The sequence below is a fragment of the Mercenaria mercenaria genome, chromosome 4, assembly GCF_021730395.1.
Source record: "Mercenaria mercenaria strain notata chromosome 4, MADL_Memer_1, whole genome shotgun sequence".
In the NCBI taxonomy this organism is placed as follows: Eukaryota; Metazoa; Mollusca; class Bivalvia; order Venerida; family Veneridae; genus Mercenaria; species Mercenaria mercenaria.
Window position 1 is genome coordinate 90,511,183 of NC_069364.1, and position 15,746 is coordinate 90,526,928.

Consider the following 15,746-nt stretch of genomic DNA (forward strand, 5'->3'; position numbering starts at 1 on the left):
GAACTGAGCCTGACCAGGACATATTGCCAAGGACCAAAACTGAATCGACCAGTATTGACAACTAATCCACTATACTTTTTAACAAACAAAATTTTATGTTATTCAGACTGCTTTATAATTTTTACATTTACTGATACAGCTTGTTCTAATCTGTGAATGTGCATTATGTAAAAGTTTTGAATAAACCAGTATTGACCACCCAAGAGTGACCAAAGTATTGAATTGACCGGTTTTAACCAGTATTGACCGCTGGCCCGGTCAATACTCATATTGACCGGCTTTTTGCCAACATTGCTGATGACCCCAAGTAATATGATGTCACTTGACTGTGACCTACTGACCTACTTTCTTGTTTTTCAAGGTACAGCCTTGAAATTTTGATGACGTACACAGTTTTGCACACAAATCGTAAAACTGAATTTCATTGACCATGTATGTGACCTACTGACTTTCTTAATATTTGATCATCAGTTTGACATTTGAAACATGTAGCTCATATTACTCAGGTGAGCGATCCAGGGTCATCATGACCCTCTTGTAATAATTAAAGAATCAAATTCAAAAGGATCTGATATATACTAATAAAGGCCGTGCTTATTATGTTCATGGTCAGAATTTACGACTTTAAGTAGAAATATTTGTACTTACCCAACATAGCTCTGAAATATAGACTGATACATCTATAAGATACAGAGATCATGCTTTAACATTTCTTTAACAATTTTAACTGTGTTCAGATTTTACAGGAGCCCACACAACTAAACATTTCCAGTTTCTCACGGTCATGTTACCCAAACAGACAGTTTTTGGACCCATTGTGTTGCAGCTTTGAAGTTACAGGTCCTGCTAGATGTTGTATAATTGTATCGCCAATACATATTGTGTATTAATCCTTCTTTATTGCAATACATATCGTATCAATTTTTTTTCCATTCAGTACACAGCTATAGCATATACATGTACATAGGAGGTGATCAGACAATGTGCAGAGCGCATAAATCATGTTGGTAGGTCAAAGGTCAAAGTCTGAAATGGTCAAATTTGTCTTTCATACTTTGTGTCTGGAGCATAACTTAACAACCAATCAAGATATCAGCTTCAATCTTGGCTCATACAGTGCAGTATGAAGTGATATATTATGCAGAGAACGTGAACCAGGTCTGTATGTCAAAGGTCAAGATCACAAAAATGTGCTCAAATCTATCCTTCGCATTTTGTGACTGGACTTCAACTTCAAAATTGTTCGTGGTATTGACTTAAACTTGAACTATAGGTGGTTGTTGATGAGATGGTTTGAAGATGGCAACAATCCACATTATGAATTTTAGTTTGAGTAGTGGCAAAAATTTGGCCTTTCCAGCCGTAACATGACTGAAATACTGTTGAAAAATGGCGTTAAACCCAAAATAAACAAACTGTCGTGAAGATGAAATATGCTGAAAGTATATAGAAATGAATTCTCCTTCTACTTGCAGGCCGGACGGCAAAGACTATTCATTACACAGACTTATCCTAGGAACACACACGTAAGTATTCACTGGTAGCCTAGTTTTAATTATGCTTTTAAAATATTGTTTTGCAGGTGTCGGTCGGTCGGTAGTTAGACCAATCAGTTGCCAGATGATAACTCAAGAACGCTTGGGCCTAGGATCATGAAAGTTTATAGGGAGGTTGGTCATGATTAGCAGATGACCCCTATTGATTTTGAGGTCAGTAGGTCAAGGGCACAGTGACCCGGAACAGTTAAACAGTTTCTGGATAATAACTAAAGAATGCTTGGGCCTAGGAATCAGTGCGAAATACACTTGTTTATTCGTACTAGTAATCATGCACACTTAATTCTTACTTGTATTTAAACTCAATATTTTTGGGGTATGATTGGTTCGATTTGTGCATCAAGTGTAAAGGTGTAAAAATACCAGCACACATGCATTCAGTTGTAAAAACGCTAGCACAATGTTCTGATTACATGTACAGAAAGCCATTTTGAAAATTGTGAATTTATTGCATTTTGGATTTCAAATTGCATACCTGGTGTAAATATAATAACATTATGGGCATAATATTATTAAGTATTTACCTCAGACTGTGAAGCTGGCATGTATTCAGGTTGAATGTACTTCTAGTAGCCTGTTGTTCTGTCTCGTTATTTGTAATTTTTGTAATATGACATGTTCAGTAATATTATATATATTGATAGAATATACAGAATTTTAAACACCGCTGAAATTTGTTTATGTCAGCATTTAAGACAGTGTGTCATATGCAACTCACAGACCCCAAGCTGAATATCTATAGATGCAAATATATACAATGTACCATCATCTGCATTGAGTAACAGGTACTCTGCTTTGTCAAAATTCAGCTTATAAAAAAAGAAATGTGCAAAGCACTAGTAGTCTAGCATAAAAGCAAGATTCTTGTATATGTTAAACTGCCTAGCTTAATTGTTATTCCATGAATAGTGTAACATAAATGTTTATTACAATATACAAAATTCAAGTAGGTCTGTCACAAAATGTTTCATGAATGAAACATATACATGTACACAAGGGCACTTAAGTCTGGAACCAGAATATAGTCTGGCTAAATGAATTCAGATGAACTTCACTAGTTTGAACTACAGTGTTGAACCACACACTTGCATATGATACCTGATATCAACGGAAGGGCACTTGCAAGTCTATTTGATTGGATAGCTGGCTTGTTTTGTGCACTGTGCTACGTCATTAGACTGTACTATAGTCCAAAAGAACTGTAAGTTGCAGCAAAGTACAGTTTAGTTATTTGTCAACTTGTGTCTGCAGTCTGCTCAGTAAATTACTGTGAATAGTGTTCATATTTCGCAGAAATCTTGTTGAAAATAAGTAAGCTGTCTGGTTGAAAATAGGGTACTTTCGTAGGAACAGACCGATTCCAATGTTATACAACGTTTGGAGACCTTTAAGACCCGTCTCGGAAGTCCCAACATTTGAATGCAGGGGTTTCATTGAAGGCAGGGGTATGTGTATTTAACCCTGCTGTTTGGTGGTCTGACGCCGTAGCTGCTTTTCAAGTAGGATATAAGGAAATCAAGTACTAAGGAATACAAACTAGTTTAATGCACCTAAGACCCTCTCTTCTTCGAAGCTTCTGCTGCAGTAATTAATGAATCCCCTGTGATTGGTTGATTTAAAAGCCGAGATTTGAAATTTAACAATGACTATGCTGCATTTTGAAGCTGATTTGTAGTTAAGACCTGAAGGTGTAGCAAGCCAGGTTTTGCTCCCCTCAAGTTGGACGCTGCGTCATTGGACTGAGAAAATACAAAGAACATATTCTCACAGCTAGTACTTACAATAATGCTTCAAATTTATAGAAAAAAAATAGAAATAATATGTAGTGCATGCTGTACTGAGGGGAGATCACTCTTGCTATACTTTCAGTGTGACGATTCCCAGTGCTGGCTCTTTGGCCCAAACTGATGAGCAAAATCACCTCCTTGTTGTGAACATTCAGCTGCCTAATCAAAACACACAAACCGATGATTCCCATTATGATGGTGATAAAGGAGGTACTAGATTGTAGTTTTATATTTTGTGTGTATTAATATCTTAGGTAGTGGTGAATAGTTAACTAACACAAAGGTGGCAGAAAATATGTATTTGTTGAAGCTATTCATGCATGCCAAATGAAAAGCATATTTGGTTAATTGGAAATAAAGTTTTCATGTCATCTTCTTTTAGGGTTTATTGGGTGTGGGTAGCGGTGGGGGAACCCAAGTTCAATTTTTTCCCCATATTTCTGTATTTTCTGCCACTAGCCGCATGTCCTAGCACCTCTTTTGTTAATGTATGAATGTTTTCTAGCGATTAACAATGTCAAAACATTGTTATCTGTGTCACATATCCAGGTCGGAGGAGCAGAACCATTTACTGATTGCCAGTGTACAACTGCCAAATGATTACACACAGTTTGATGCTTCTCATTATGATGGGGAAAAGGGAGGTAAGCTTTGAACTGCAAAGGTAACTTGTCATGAAATGTCACTTATTGCTTAGATAAGGGAGGTAAGTTTTGAACTGCAATGGTATCTTCACATGAAATGTCACCATTTATGGCTTGGCAAAGGGAGGTAAGTTGGAAATTTTATATGAAATGTCACTCTCTGATGGCTAGGAGAAGGGAGGTAAGTTAGTAAGTATGTATAAAATGTCACTTCTAATCATAATATTGCTTTCATAAAAAAAGGTGTGAGAGATCATTCTTACAGCAAGAAATACATGTAGTGTTTCTTTATGGTAAGTTAAGACAGTACACACGATTTCACCATCATATTGTGATTTTTAGACAGGTAAGTTCTTAAGAAGTTTTGTTTTTGTTGTATAACCATTATGCTGTTTGTCCTTTCCAATGTTCTCACTTTTATTTATATGTCCCTAGCAGGTAACAAGTAAAATTTGATTTATATCTCCAATTAAATGTGTAGCACTTTTCTTGTCACTGCTACAGTTGTTGCTTTCATTAGGAATTACTTACAGATTATGTACATTATATATATATTGGCCATTAAGCAATATTCCTCTCTTAAAATTTAAAAGTGGAGAAGTAAATAAATGAGCCTTTGGAGGGTCATTTTGCAATGTGTTAATACGCTTATATGGCCAGGTCTTTTACAGTTGTTTTCAGTTATGAAATCCAGTCTTATTTCTATTAAGGCTACAGCTCATTCTTCATGAATTTTAGTTGTAGCAGATTTGTTAAACTTTTTATGCTGTCTGCTTTTCAATGTAGTGTAGACTGTTTAACAGTATATAGAGACCATGAGGTGTATCCGACAATTTAACTGTGGTTGCAGTCTACCTTACTAGCTTGTACTGATGTGCAAACCAGTGCTTACTTTACTAGATTGGGTACAAAAATTTACATTTCCAACCTTGAAAACCCTGTAAGCAAAAATTTACTTGAAATTTCAATTTTTCTATTGGGTTTTGTTTTCTGTGTTAGGACATTCAATAACCAAAGTCCATGAAAATAAGCTCCCCCGACATGAACAATAAAAGTAACTTCACAAAAGTCTTTTTTTTTTTGTTTCAGAATTTGGAGGGTTTGGTTCTGTGAGTGGGAAGATAGAGATAGAAATAAAGATCAACCATGAAGGAGAAGTGAACCGAGCAAGATACATGCCACAGAATCCCTGTATCATAGCAACAAAAACACCCTCTAGTGATGTGCTAGTGTTTGATTATACAAAACATCCATCAAAACCAGGTAGTTGCTTATCTTAATATAGGTTTGAGCCATTCATCTGGTTTGTGATTGGTTGATGGTTTACCCAAGGGCCTGTCCATGAGGTAATAATAAGCACCTGTCCATGATGTAATAATGCCCAAAGGGGTATCTGACCCCACCCGCTTAGCTCAGTAGGGAGAGCGTTGGTCTACGGATCGCGGGGTCGCGAGTTATTCCCAGGTGGGGCATTTGTTTTCCGTGACGATTTGATAAAAGACACCTACAGGAACACTGGTCAGGTTAACTGCCCGCCGTTACACAACTGAAATACTGTTGAAAAACAGCGTTAAACCCAAAACAAACACAGGGGTATCTAGGTTCTTCACCATCGAAAGCTTGAAAGTTGTCTTTTGGCTTATAACTGTTTTATTGTGGTGTTGGACCCAATTAGTATAGATACTGTAACGGCCGGCGGATGTCAGGGAAAACACACAGTTAATAACAAAGTTTAAAGTAAAGTTCCAAAATTTAATGAGGCACGAAATACGCGCTTAAGTTAACTACAGACTCTATGTCTATTCCTTTCAAGTAAGCACAATAAACAAATAAACTGTTCAATTTCACATTGAAATACGTATAACTTAATTAATATAATGTGGACACAGCTCAGGATATACAGTATATCGGAAAGACGGACGGATGATTTCAAAAGACTTACTGCCTAACTTGCAGTTTGAATTTGGCGCTCTTACGCAAGAACTACGTATACGAACAAAGTGCTGACGCCATTGTCCGCCAGCCAATATATAGCCTCCTGGGATGTGACCACGTGATGTAACTGACCAATGGCTGAAGGCCCGGTGAGGAAGGTGTGTCCGGGTAAACCAATCAAATACAGACCGGGCACCGTTCTCCAATGAAATCACAGAACGGTGACCAGCCGGATTCCAGGTCACCAGTCTCTCTACGGAGCTTCAGCCAGGGTTTCTCGCAAATAATGTATTAAATAAACAAGGTCTTAAGTGAAAGTAAACCTCAAACAATTCCTTGTTTCATAACAAGTATTTTGATATATAACACTCTAAGAAATATGAAGTAGTTTAATCACAATCATGGAAAAACACTTTGAAGCGGGGCTGTTAGCAGACGCTCAGATAGACCGGTAAGAGATTTTACATTGTCACATCAGAAAATCATAAAATGCAACAAATATGGCCTAAATCTAATCAAATCCAAGTGTGGCTGGAATAATAGAATGTATACTGTTGCTGTTTACATAGGTACCTTACACCTTTACCAAGTAAATGTCACATAATCGTAGATATTTCTCTACCGGTCTGCAACAACAACAACAAAAATGGCAGCCTCCATGAAAGAGCTTTTTGCACTGTAGAAAATCGTAAATATAAGAAGTTAAACTGTATATCCAGTGAAGTGACTTGACAATCTAGGCAGATATACTAATACTGTAAGTAAGTGAATAATTTCTGAGAGTTTACATGCGTTATCAGTAGAAATAAACAAGCAGGGAGCTGAAAAATGTACATGTACAAAAATACAGTTTTGGGTTTCCTTACACTCTCCCCAACTTCCAATAACAAAATTCTCCTGAATTTGAATCTGCCATAAAGTTATCAGTCTTATCATGGTTCTTAATGACATATTTCGAAATTACTTAAAGAACAATTCAAGAACTGGATGCTCATGCATAAAATACCTTTAGGCACAAACTGTATCTCATCTGATATAGAAAGTGTAACAACATGGTAAGTATAGTTAACTCATAGTAACATTTTATGTATATACATAAAAGAACAGAACTTTTAGCACAGCCTGTACTTTAGTCTAACAAATTATTTGTGGTAAGAAAAACTTACAGCACACCTGTATCTCCTAGTGACAAGCATCAGTGTAAGTATAATTTTACAGTACACTGTAATTCAAAGTGAAAAGTATATGAGTAAGAATAATTAACAGCACACACTGTACCTCCTAGTCAATTGACAAGTATCAATGTGAGTATAATTTACAGTACACCTGTATCTAAATACCAGTACCTTTGTATGGTTAAAACATCTGCTAGACAAAAATTATGGTATGTACAACTTACGACACAACCTGTATTTAATCTGTTAGAATTGATGGTAATAGAGTTAAACTTGAATAGAACATGTATCAGTAATTGTTTAAAAATCAAAAACACTTTCTTGAAATGGACCAATAGTATGACTTCGACTGAGTACCACAAAATAGGTAAAGTTTTCTTATGTTAGATACCTAGCACTCTAAAACACAAAAACAAGACTAGTACATGTGTCTACAATCTAAATTCTTAATGGAATTTTGTCACACTGTCTTAAAAGTTTATCATTGGTAGTGTCCCTGAGCATACTACTACACTCCAGCATTGCGAGCCATTTTTCAGACTTGATGTTTTTACTGTTGGCTATCATCCTAAGAGTTGCATAGGTATGATACCTTGAGTGTGCAGTCGGATCTTTCCCAGCATCAGGTAAACAGTATGCTTTGGTTCCAGGCAAGACGAGAAAATTAAACTGGTCTAGAATGTCAGAACGTTCTAAGTTGCTAGTATTTACCCCACGTTCCTGTAATATTTTGAAAGTTAGTATTTCCAGCTGTAGCAGCCTCTGGTCAGGTGAGAGATTCTTCCAATTTTTTGGTGGCCATTTGCAGGTAAGGTTTCCTTCGGTTAATGTAATGGACTCATCCTCCACCCACTCCCTTCTGGCAGGGGGACACAGTGGCATTGCACCCATTCGGAGTAATTTTGTAGCCCGATAACCTTGGTTGTTAACTTTAGGTTGTTGTGGTGCCAGAAAATTTGAGTTCATGGTACTAATGACTGGTTCCTTGCGTTTTGGCACAATAACTGACCGGGGATGTTGGTTACTATTCAAAGAATTGCTAGCATTTGAAGTGTTCGAAATTTGAGCAGGCAGTGATGGACTTGAGGTAATTGTAGCTGTTTCTATAGGTAGTGCAGGTGAATCTGTGACATCTGAGGCTAATTTGATCTTCTTTGAGCCCATTTCAATTTTAATAATGTGTACATCCTTAATTAAACTCCTGTGTATGCCTAATTTAAGCGCAATGCTTGATTTCAGTTCTGGGCATGTTTCAGCAAGGCTAGTATCAAAATGTTCATGTCCGGCAGCATCTTTTAGTACAGCCAGCCTGCGTGCAATGGCTCTCATGGCTAGTTTATCTTCAAATAGGTCATTGGTTAAAGCAACACGTAACTTGTTATATCCTTGATGTAAGTCAATATGAGGGTTACTAGTGTTCAAGGAAATTTGATTAATTACTAAGTCATCAGATGTGTTGGGTAACTGCGGATCAATCAGTTCAAGAGGCATTACATAGGAATCATCACCTACTTCCCATCCTTCCAGCAATTCTTCCCTAGTTTTGCTACATTTACCCTCTAAACGTTTTGCCCACATAATCATCAATGTCCTAAAACGTACAACACTTGGGCTCAAGCGATCAGCTTTTTGAACTAACTTGGAGTATTCTTTTGGAAATACAGATAGGTAGAATCCATTGCTTTCATTAAAAGCATCATCATCCAGTTCTTTGGATTCAGAAGGATGTGATTTCAAGAAATGAACTTTCAAATCTGAAACTCTTTTGAAGTGCACCTCCTTATGGTAGCACATTGGACAAATTACTGACAGTATAGAATGTTCCTTCCCAGCATGCTGCTTTAGTTGTTTCCTGGTTTGGAACACAGCTTTACAAATCCAACAGGATTCCATTCTGAAAGAATATCATAAATGTCATAAGTGTCAGGCTGATAACGTTATGTCTCTTTCACATTCAATACTGTTTATTGATAAAATTAAATAAATTGTTTCCAGCTTGCGAAATTACTGTCTGATGATAATCATAAATTATCATGTTAATTATCATTTTCAAAATGATGCATTGTTCAATAATGTACTGATATTAATATTACAAAAGTACTTTTAAATAGATAACATGACTGGGCTGTGTCCACTTATGTTTACACACATAATATTATGTATGTCACTGCTTCATTTTATAAAAATGTCTGATTATGTCACTATTCTTACACACGCGTTGTAATTCTACTGCAGGGCTGTATTTTATAGTCAAGACTTATCAGTTCACGGTTAATCACAAATAAACACAGGTCAAAAAACATATCCTTGATGCGCGTCATCATTGCCATCAACAAAGTACCCCCTATTTCATTCGTGAGTTGGTGCGTCCAGAGAACCGCCACCCTTTCAAGAAAATACTTCAGTCTCAGACTACAGTTTCCATTTTATGACTTCACTTAAACTGCATATTCTTGGATATATTATACCCCTCACAGTTATTACCTAGGCGTTAACTTCAAATAATACAAATTTAAACATACCAATTATAATTTCAGTTCAAACATTTTCATTGATAACATTAAACTACTAACATAAGTAACTGTCTAACATTTCTGTCTTTCTTTAGTTTGTATTTATGCAGATGAACACCATTTCGGAGGATTTTTACCGCGGTATGGTAAAAGTCTGTCAACATGATAAACTTTTGGTTTCATTCGCGGTGAGCTTTTTACTAAATATGTTACGTCATCTAGCTGTCTAACAATAACATATGGACCCTTCCATTTTGATGTTAGTTTAGAACAAACGCCAATGCGTCTAGCAGGGTTATAGAGCCATACCAGTTGACCTTCACGGAAAGATCTCTTCTTTGCTTTAAGATCATAATGACGTTTTTGATAGTTTGCATTCACTTTAAGAGATGTTCTGGCATGTTCGTGAACATTACTGATATTTTGACGTAGGTTAGTAACATAAACTGAACCATCTACGGGAACTTGATCATTATGTTGTGGTATACCAATAACGGCTTCTAATGGCATAACAATGTTGCGTCCAAAAACCATTTCATTTGGAGTTAAACCCGTACTTGTATGTACTGATGCGCGATAAGCCATGAGTAATTGAGGAAGGTAAACATCCCAGTTACGCTGATCATCATGGCAGAACATCGTCAACATAGATTGTAGTGTTCTATTAAAGCGCTCTACGGTTCCATTTGCTTGCGGCCGTACACTGCTGGTCTGAACCTTATCGATATGTAAGAAGTCACATATCTCTTTAAAAAGACCGGATGTAAAATTAGTACCCTGATCAGTCAAAATTTGAAGTGGAGTACCAAAGCGACAGATAAATTCATTGACAATTACTTCTGCGATTGTTTTAGATTCCTGATTTGGTAAGGCATATGCTTCTGTCCATTTGGTGAAACAGTCTACAATGACCAATATATATTTATTACCATTGTTTGTTAAAGGAAGTGGGCCAAGAATGTCCATGGCTATTTTTTCCATAGGTTCACCTACTAAGTATTGCTGTAGTGGAGCCTTTGATGCTGCTGTGGATTTACGAGCAACACACTGGTCACATGTATTACAGTATTCAGTAATGTCATCTTTCATTCCAGGCCAGTAGAATGACTGTTTAACCCTGTGAAGTGTTTTCTCAATTCCTAAATGTCCGGCTGATGGAATGTCATGAAAATAATGCATAATGTCATGTCTTTTACTGTTTGGTACTACAAGCAGGTGCTTTTCACGGTTTAAGTCTGTATCTTCAAATTTACAATGAAGTAACTCATCAGTTAAAGTTAAGCGATCCCATTGCCGCCATAATGTTTTCAGTATTGAAGTACCTGATGACACGCGGTCCCAGTGTGGTCGTTCTGCATTATTCTCTTTTGCATTGATAAGAAGAGCAATGTCAGTGTCATTAAGTTGAGCTTCGCGTATTTCAGCCGGGCTCCAACCATCAAGATAAGATCTGGTGGTTGAAGTACTAGGTGTCATTTTCATTACCCTTTCAGAAGAATCAGTTGTTTCGTCCTGTTTGTCATTCTGTCGCAGAAAAAGTGACTCGGTATAAGAAACTTCACAGTCATCGTCATTGGCGTTATCGTTCAATTTTTCTTGTCGTTCACAGACACGACAAGGTCTGCGTGATAAAGCATCTGCATTTGAATGCTTAAGACCTGGGCGATGGACAATAGTCAAATCATAGGTTTCTAATTCTTGAACCCAACGCGCTATTTGACCTGAAGGCCTTTTCAACTGTTTTAACCAGCTAACTGCAGCATTATCTGTACGTAGTAATGTAGGCTGTCCATAGAGATAAAAGTGAAAGGTTCTTAAAGCGACAACTACAGCGAGAAGTTCTTTTCTTGTCGTACAGTATGACACTTCATGTTTGTTAAGTGACTTGCTCATATAAGCAATAACCTTTTCATGACCATCTTGCTTTTGTGAAAGTACTGCACCAACACATTTGTCGCTTCCATCAGTGTCAAGTATGAAAGGGGTCTCTGGAAGTGGGTATGCCAAAATTGGTGCACTTGTTAAAGCTTTCTTTAACTGTTCAAAAGCATTCTGAGCACTTTCTGTCCATTGGAATCTGACACCCTTTTCACATAATTTATGCAGTGGTCGGGCTATACTTGCAAATCCTTGGATAAATTTTCTATAATACGAACATAGGCCTAAAAAGCTTCGGGTTTCCTTAGTTGTCCTTGGTTGAGGCCAGTTTTTCACAGCTGTGATTTTGTCGGGATCAGTTGATACACCCTGTTCTGAGACAGCATGCCCAAGAAATTTGGTCTGCTTCTGGAAGAAGGCACATTTGGAAGGTTTAAGTTTTAAATTGGCATCAAGAAGCCTATCAAAGATGTTTCGCAACCTCTGGAGTCCTTCTGAGATGCTGTTGCTTGGAGAAATGATATCGTCCATATAAAGAAGTAGTTCTATCCATTGCAGACCTCGTAAAACATCTTCCATCAGTCGTTGAAAAGTTGATGGACTGTTGGCTAAACCAAAAGGCATAACTGTCCATTGAAATAAACCAAGATTAGTAGCAAACGCTGTTTTCTGACGATCTTCTGGAGCCATTCCGACTTGCCAAAATCCAGAGCATAAGTCCATTGAACTGTAAAATTTGGAGTTCGCAAGTGCATCCAAGCACTCATCAACACGGGGGAGTGGGTATGCATCTTTTGTCGTCAAAATATTGACGGCTCTATAGTCCACACAGAAACGAATACTGCTATCTTTCTTGGTAACAAGTACTACAGGTGAACTCCAAGGACTGTTCGATGGCTCAATTACACCTTTTTCAAGCATTTTGTAAATTTCTTCTCTTTCAGCTTGTCGTTTTCCCATTGGCTGACGTCTAGCTGGCTGTCGTACAGGTATAGCATTTCCTGTATGTATTCTGTGTTGTACGCGATCACATTTACCAAGATCATTAGACGACTTCGCGAAGACACATTCATATTGTATTAGCATTTCTTTTAATTGCTTGCTTTCATCTTCTGATAAATGAATAGAACTTCTTTTGAATAGGTCATTTAAATGTTCAGGTAGTTCTTTTTCTTTATTTGTGTTTTCAGGTTTCAAGGTTCTTACTGTTTCCTGTTCAACCTTATTATCAAGGTATGGTTCACAAGACCCTACCGTTTGATTTTCATATAATGTCACGGTTTTGTTTGAGCAGTTTACAAAATTTATACAAATGTCTGATTTTGATGTTTCGATTACACCAGGGACCATACCAATGTCATCAGAAGATAATTTTACAGGTTCAGTTAAACCATACTCTGTTAACTTCTGTGGTTCATTAATTTCAACTGGAAGCCATATTGCTGAATTTGCAGGAATTACAGTTGTTCTTCGTACTAGAACTCTACACGCGACTAACTTTTCACTGCCAACACAACAATTTATTTGATTATGTTTTGTTACAATTTTGCCACTTTTATAGTTTATAGTCTCTACATACTGCAAAAGAAAATCTTGACCAATGATACCATCTTGTCCAATATCACAAATGAGGACTGATTGTTCAAACAAATGACCATTTAATTCAATGTTAATAACAGTTTTACCTAGTGTTTTTATTGTACCACCACTAGCATCATGAACAGGAGTAGGGAATGGTTCAACAGTTGGCTGCTGCTCTTTATCAATTTTATTGAATTTGTCTAATGAAATGATTGTAACTGTGGAGCCATTATCTATTAGAAATTCTATTTGTTGGCCAGATATTGTTCCATTTGTGTAAAACCCATTGTCCCATTTCTTGTCTAATATGTGGCCTGTTCTTACAGTGTCTGATTGAATAGTTACTTCATCAGGCCTTGTTGTTTCAGTTGTCGACTCACGGCCTACTGAGTCGACATGGTCGCGTTTCCCGACAAGTTTTCAGATGAGGTTTTAGCAGGTGTATTGTGATTTACAGTGTTTGAAGAAGGATGGTAGCTCTGGTGTCTGTGTCTAGATGGGCATTCCCTATATAATGGTCAGTTGCATTGCATGTGTAACAGTGACGCATAGGTTTTGACCTTGAGTCTTGTCTTTTTGTAGTGGTGTGCGGAACAGGAGCGTTTTCAAGTCGTTCAAGTCTAGAATCTAATTTCTGGAGAAGATTTGAAATGTTTGAGTCAATACCAGATGTGTCTATAGCACGCACATTACCCCTAGTGTTTCTGCTGTTTGATTCTCCAATAATAGCTTCATATCTGTCTATTACAGCAGCAGCATCTTGCAATGTAGTACAGTTATTATCAATGCATCTGCATTTCATTTCGACTGGTATTAATTTGTACAGGTGATTGAGTGCAATTGCATCTTGAGCTCTGCTGTCCAGCTGGTAGTACGCTTTCTTAGTAAGTTGGCGAATGTCATCGCAAAGTGCAGTAATACTTTCCCCTTGTCTGCGCTGCCTTGTTTCCAGCATATTTAACCATTTGCCAGCATGGATACTGCTGCCAAATCTATGCTGCATTTGGTATGCCAGGGCATTGTAGTCTTGTCGCTGATGTGGATCAAGACTCATGTAGAAGGTGCGAGCCTGACCCCTAAGAGATGCCGCTAAGAACAGAACTTTATTTCTATCATCCAGTTACCAAGCTCTGCACAGTTTTCAAAATGTGAACAGTATTCTTCCATGATTCTTGTCCAGAATAAGGCTCCGGTTTCAGACTAGGTACAGATGTATGATATTTTGGGTTGTGAGGTCGGGAATAGACCGGATGTGGTTGTGTGGGAGGTCTAACAATGGAATTATTGTCATAGTCATTGTCACTAAGGATCATATACCTATCCCTATTAATGTTACTGTGATTGACATTTCTCCTATGCTCATATCTTTCTCTTGATGCTTCAAGTCGATGACGTCTATCACCATATCTATTTGAACTCCTGTGATGTTGCACTGCTCGCCTCTGGTAACAAGGCGAACGACTAGACTGGTAACGTCTACTAGTATGGGGTCTATGGAAATATGTGGGACTTTGACTCCTATCAGAGGAATCAGAATGATGTCTTTCGGTCCGTCTATGGTATCTAGACGACCTCCTAGATCTAGACTGGTGGCGTCTAGCATGATTAGATATGTGATTACATCCATTGGATATAACTGAATGGTCAGACCCAGGTGATCTGCTGGCCCTTCTATGGTTACTAGAGGACCTACTAGACTGGTGGCATCTAGTATTTGACTTGCTGTTATGTACTACTGGTTGTCTACTATTGACTGGTGTGCCCAGGTTAGATGCAGGTTTTTGGCATATACCAGCCTCACTTTCATGCATAAGCTCATGTTCATTATGTCTTTCATTGTTTATACAACTGTTATTGTCTGTATAATCATTGTCACTATTGCTGTGTGCAACATCATCAGTATTTATTTGTCCATTGTCATTTTGATTATTTACATTGAAGTAAACTTCAGAGTCTGAGTTATCTGCCATTATTTATTGAATTGTGTTTACAGCTAGTTAATAAGTTATATAGAGCATGTCCCTTTAATGCAGCTATGTTTGTTGTAAACACAATAAATTACAATTAATACATAACTGTCTGAGCACTGTACATAGTCTAGCTATTTAACTAAATGTTAGTGTCAGCAACAAAATTTAAGTTCTCACGCATGTACCTAACGTAATACACTATACCGTTTTCAGTGTATGTGCGCCGAGTTATTGTAAAATCATGTACTACAGTTCATATTTAATTCTACTGTAGAATCTGTTCAGTAACGTTAATCTAGCCTTAATTTTTTCGCAGTTCGAGATGTATTCGGCAATAAAACATCTGCACTTCTGACACCAAATTGTAACGGCCGGCGGATGTCAGGGAAAACACACAGTTAATAACAAAGTTTAAAGTAAAGTTCCAAAATTTAATGAGGCACGAAATACGCGCTTAAGTTAACTACAGACTCTATGTCTATTCCTTTCAAGTAAGCACAATAAACAAATAAACTGTTCAATTTCACATTGAAATACGTATAACTTAATTAATATAATGTGGACACAGCTCAGGATATACAGTATATCGGAAAGACGGACGGATGATTTCAAAAGACTTACTGCCTAACTTGCAGTTTGAATTTGGCGCTCTTACGCAAGAACTACGTATACGAACAAAGTGCTGACGCCATTGTCCGCCAGCCAAT

General features: G+C 37.4%; 1 protein-coding gene across 1 annotated transcript in view; it reads left to right on the forward strand.

The window, feature by feature from the left end:
- The window catches only part of LOC123552414 (histone-binding protein RBBP4), a 54,021-nt gene that overhangs the window by 13,708 nt on the left and 24,567 nt on the right, over positions 1-15,746 (forward strand). The window contains exons 3-6 of the mRNA XM_053542325.1: positions 1,476-1,526; positions 3,426-3,563; positions 3,893-3,987; positions 5,077-5,250. Of these exons, the coding sequence (XP_053398300.1) occupies positions 1,476-1,526; positions 3,426-3,563; positions 3,893-3,987; positions 5,077-5,250 (458 nt within the window). The remainder of the gene's footprint in view (positions 1-1,475; positions 1,527-3,425; positions 3,564-3,892; positions 3,988-5,076; positions 5,251-15,746) is intronic.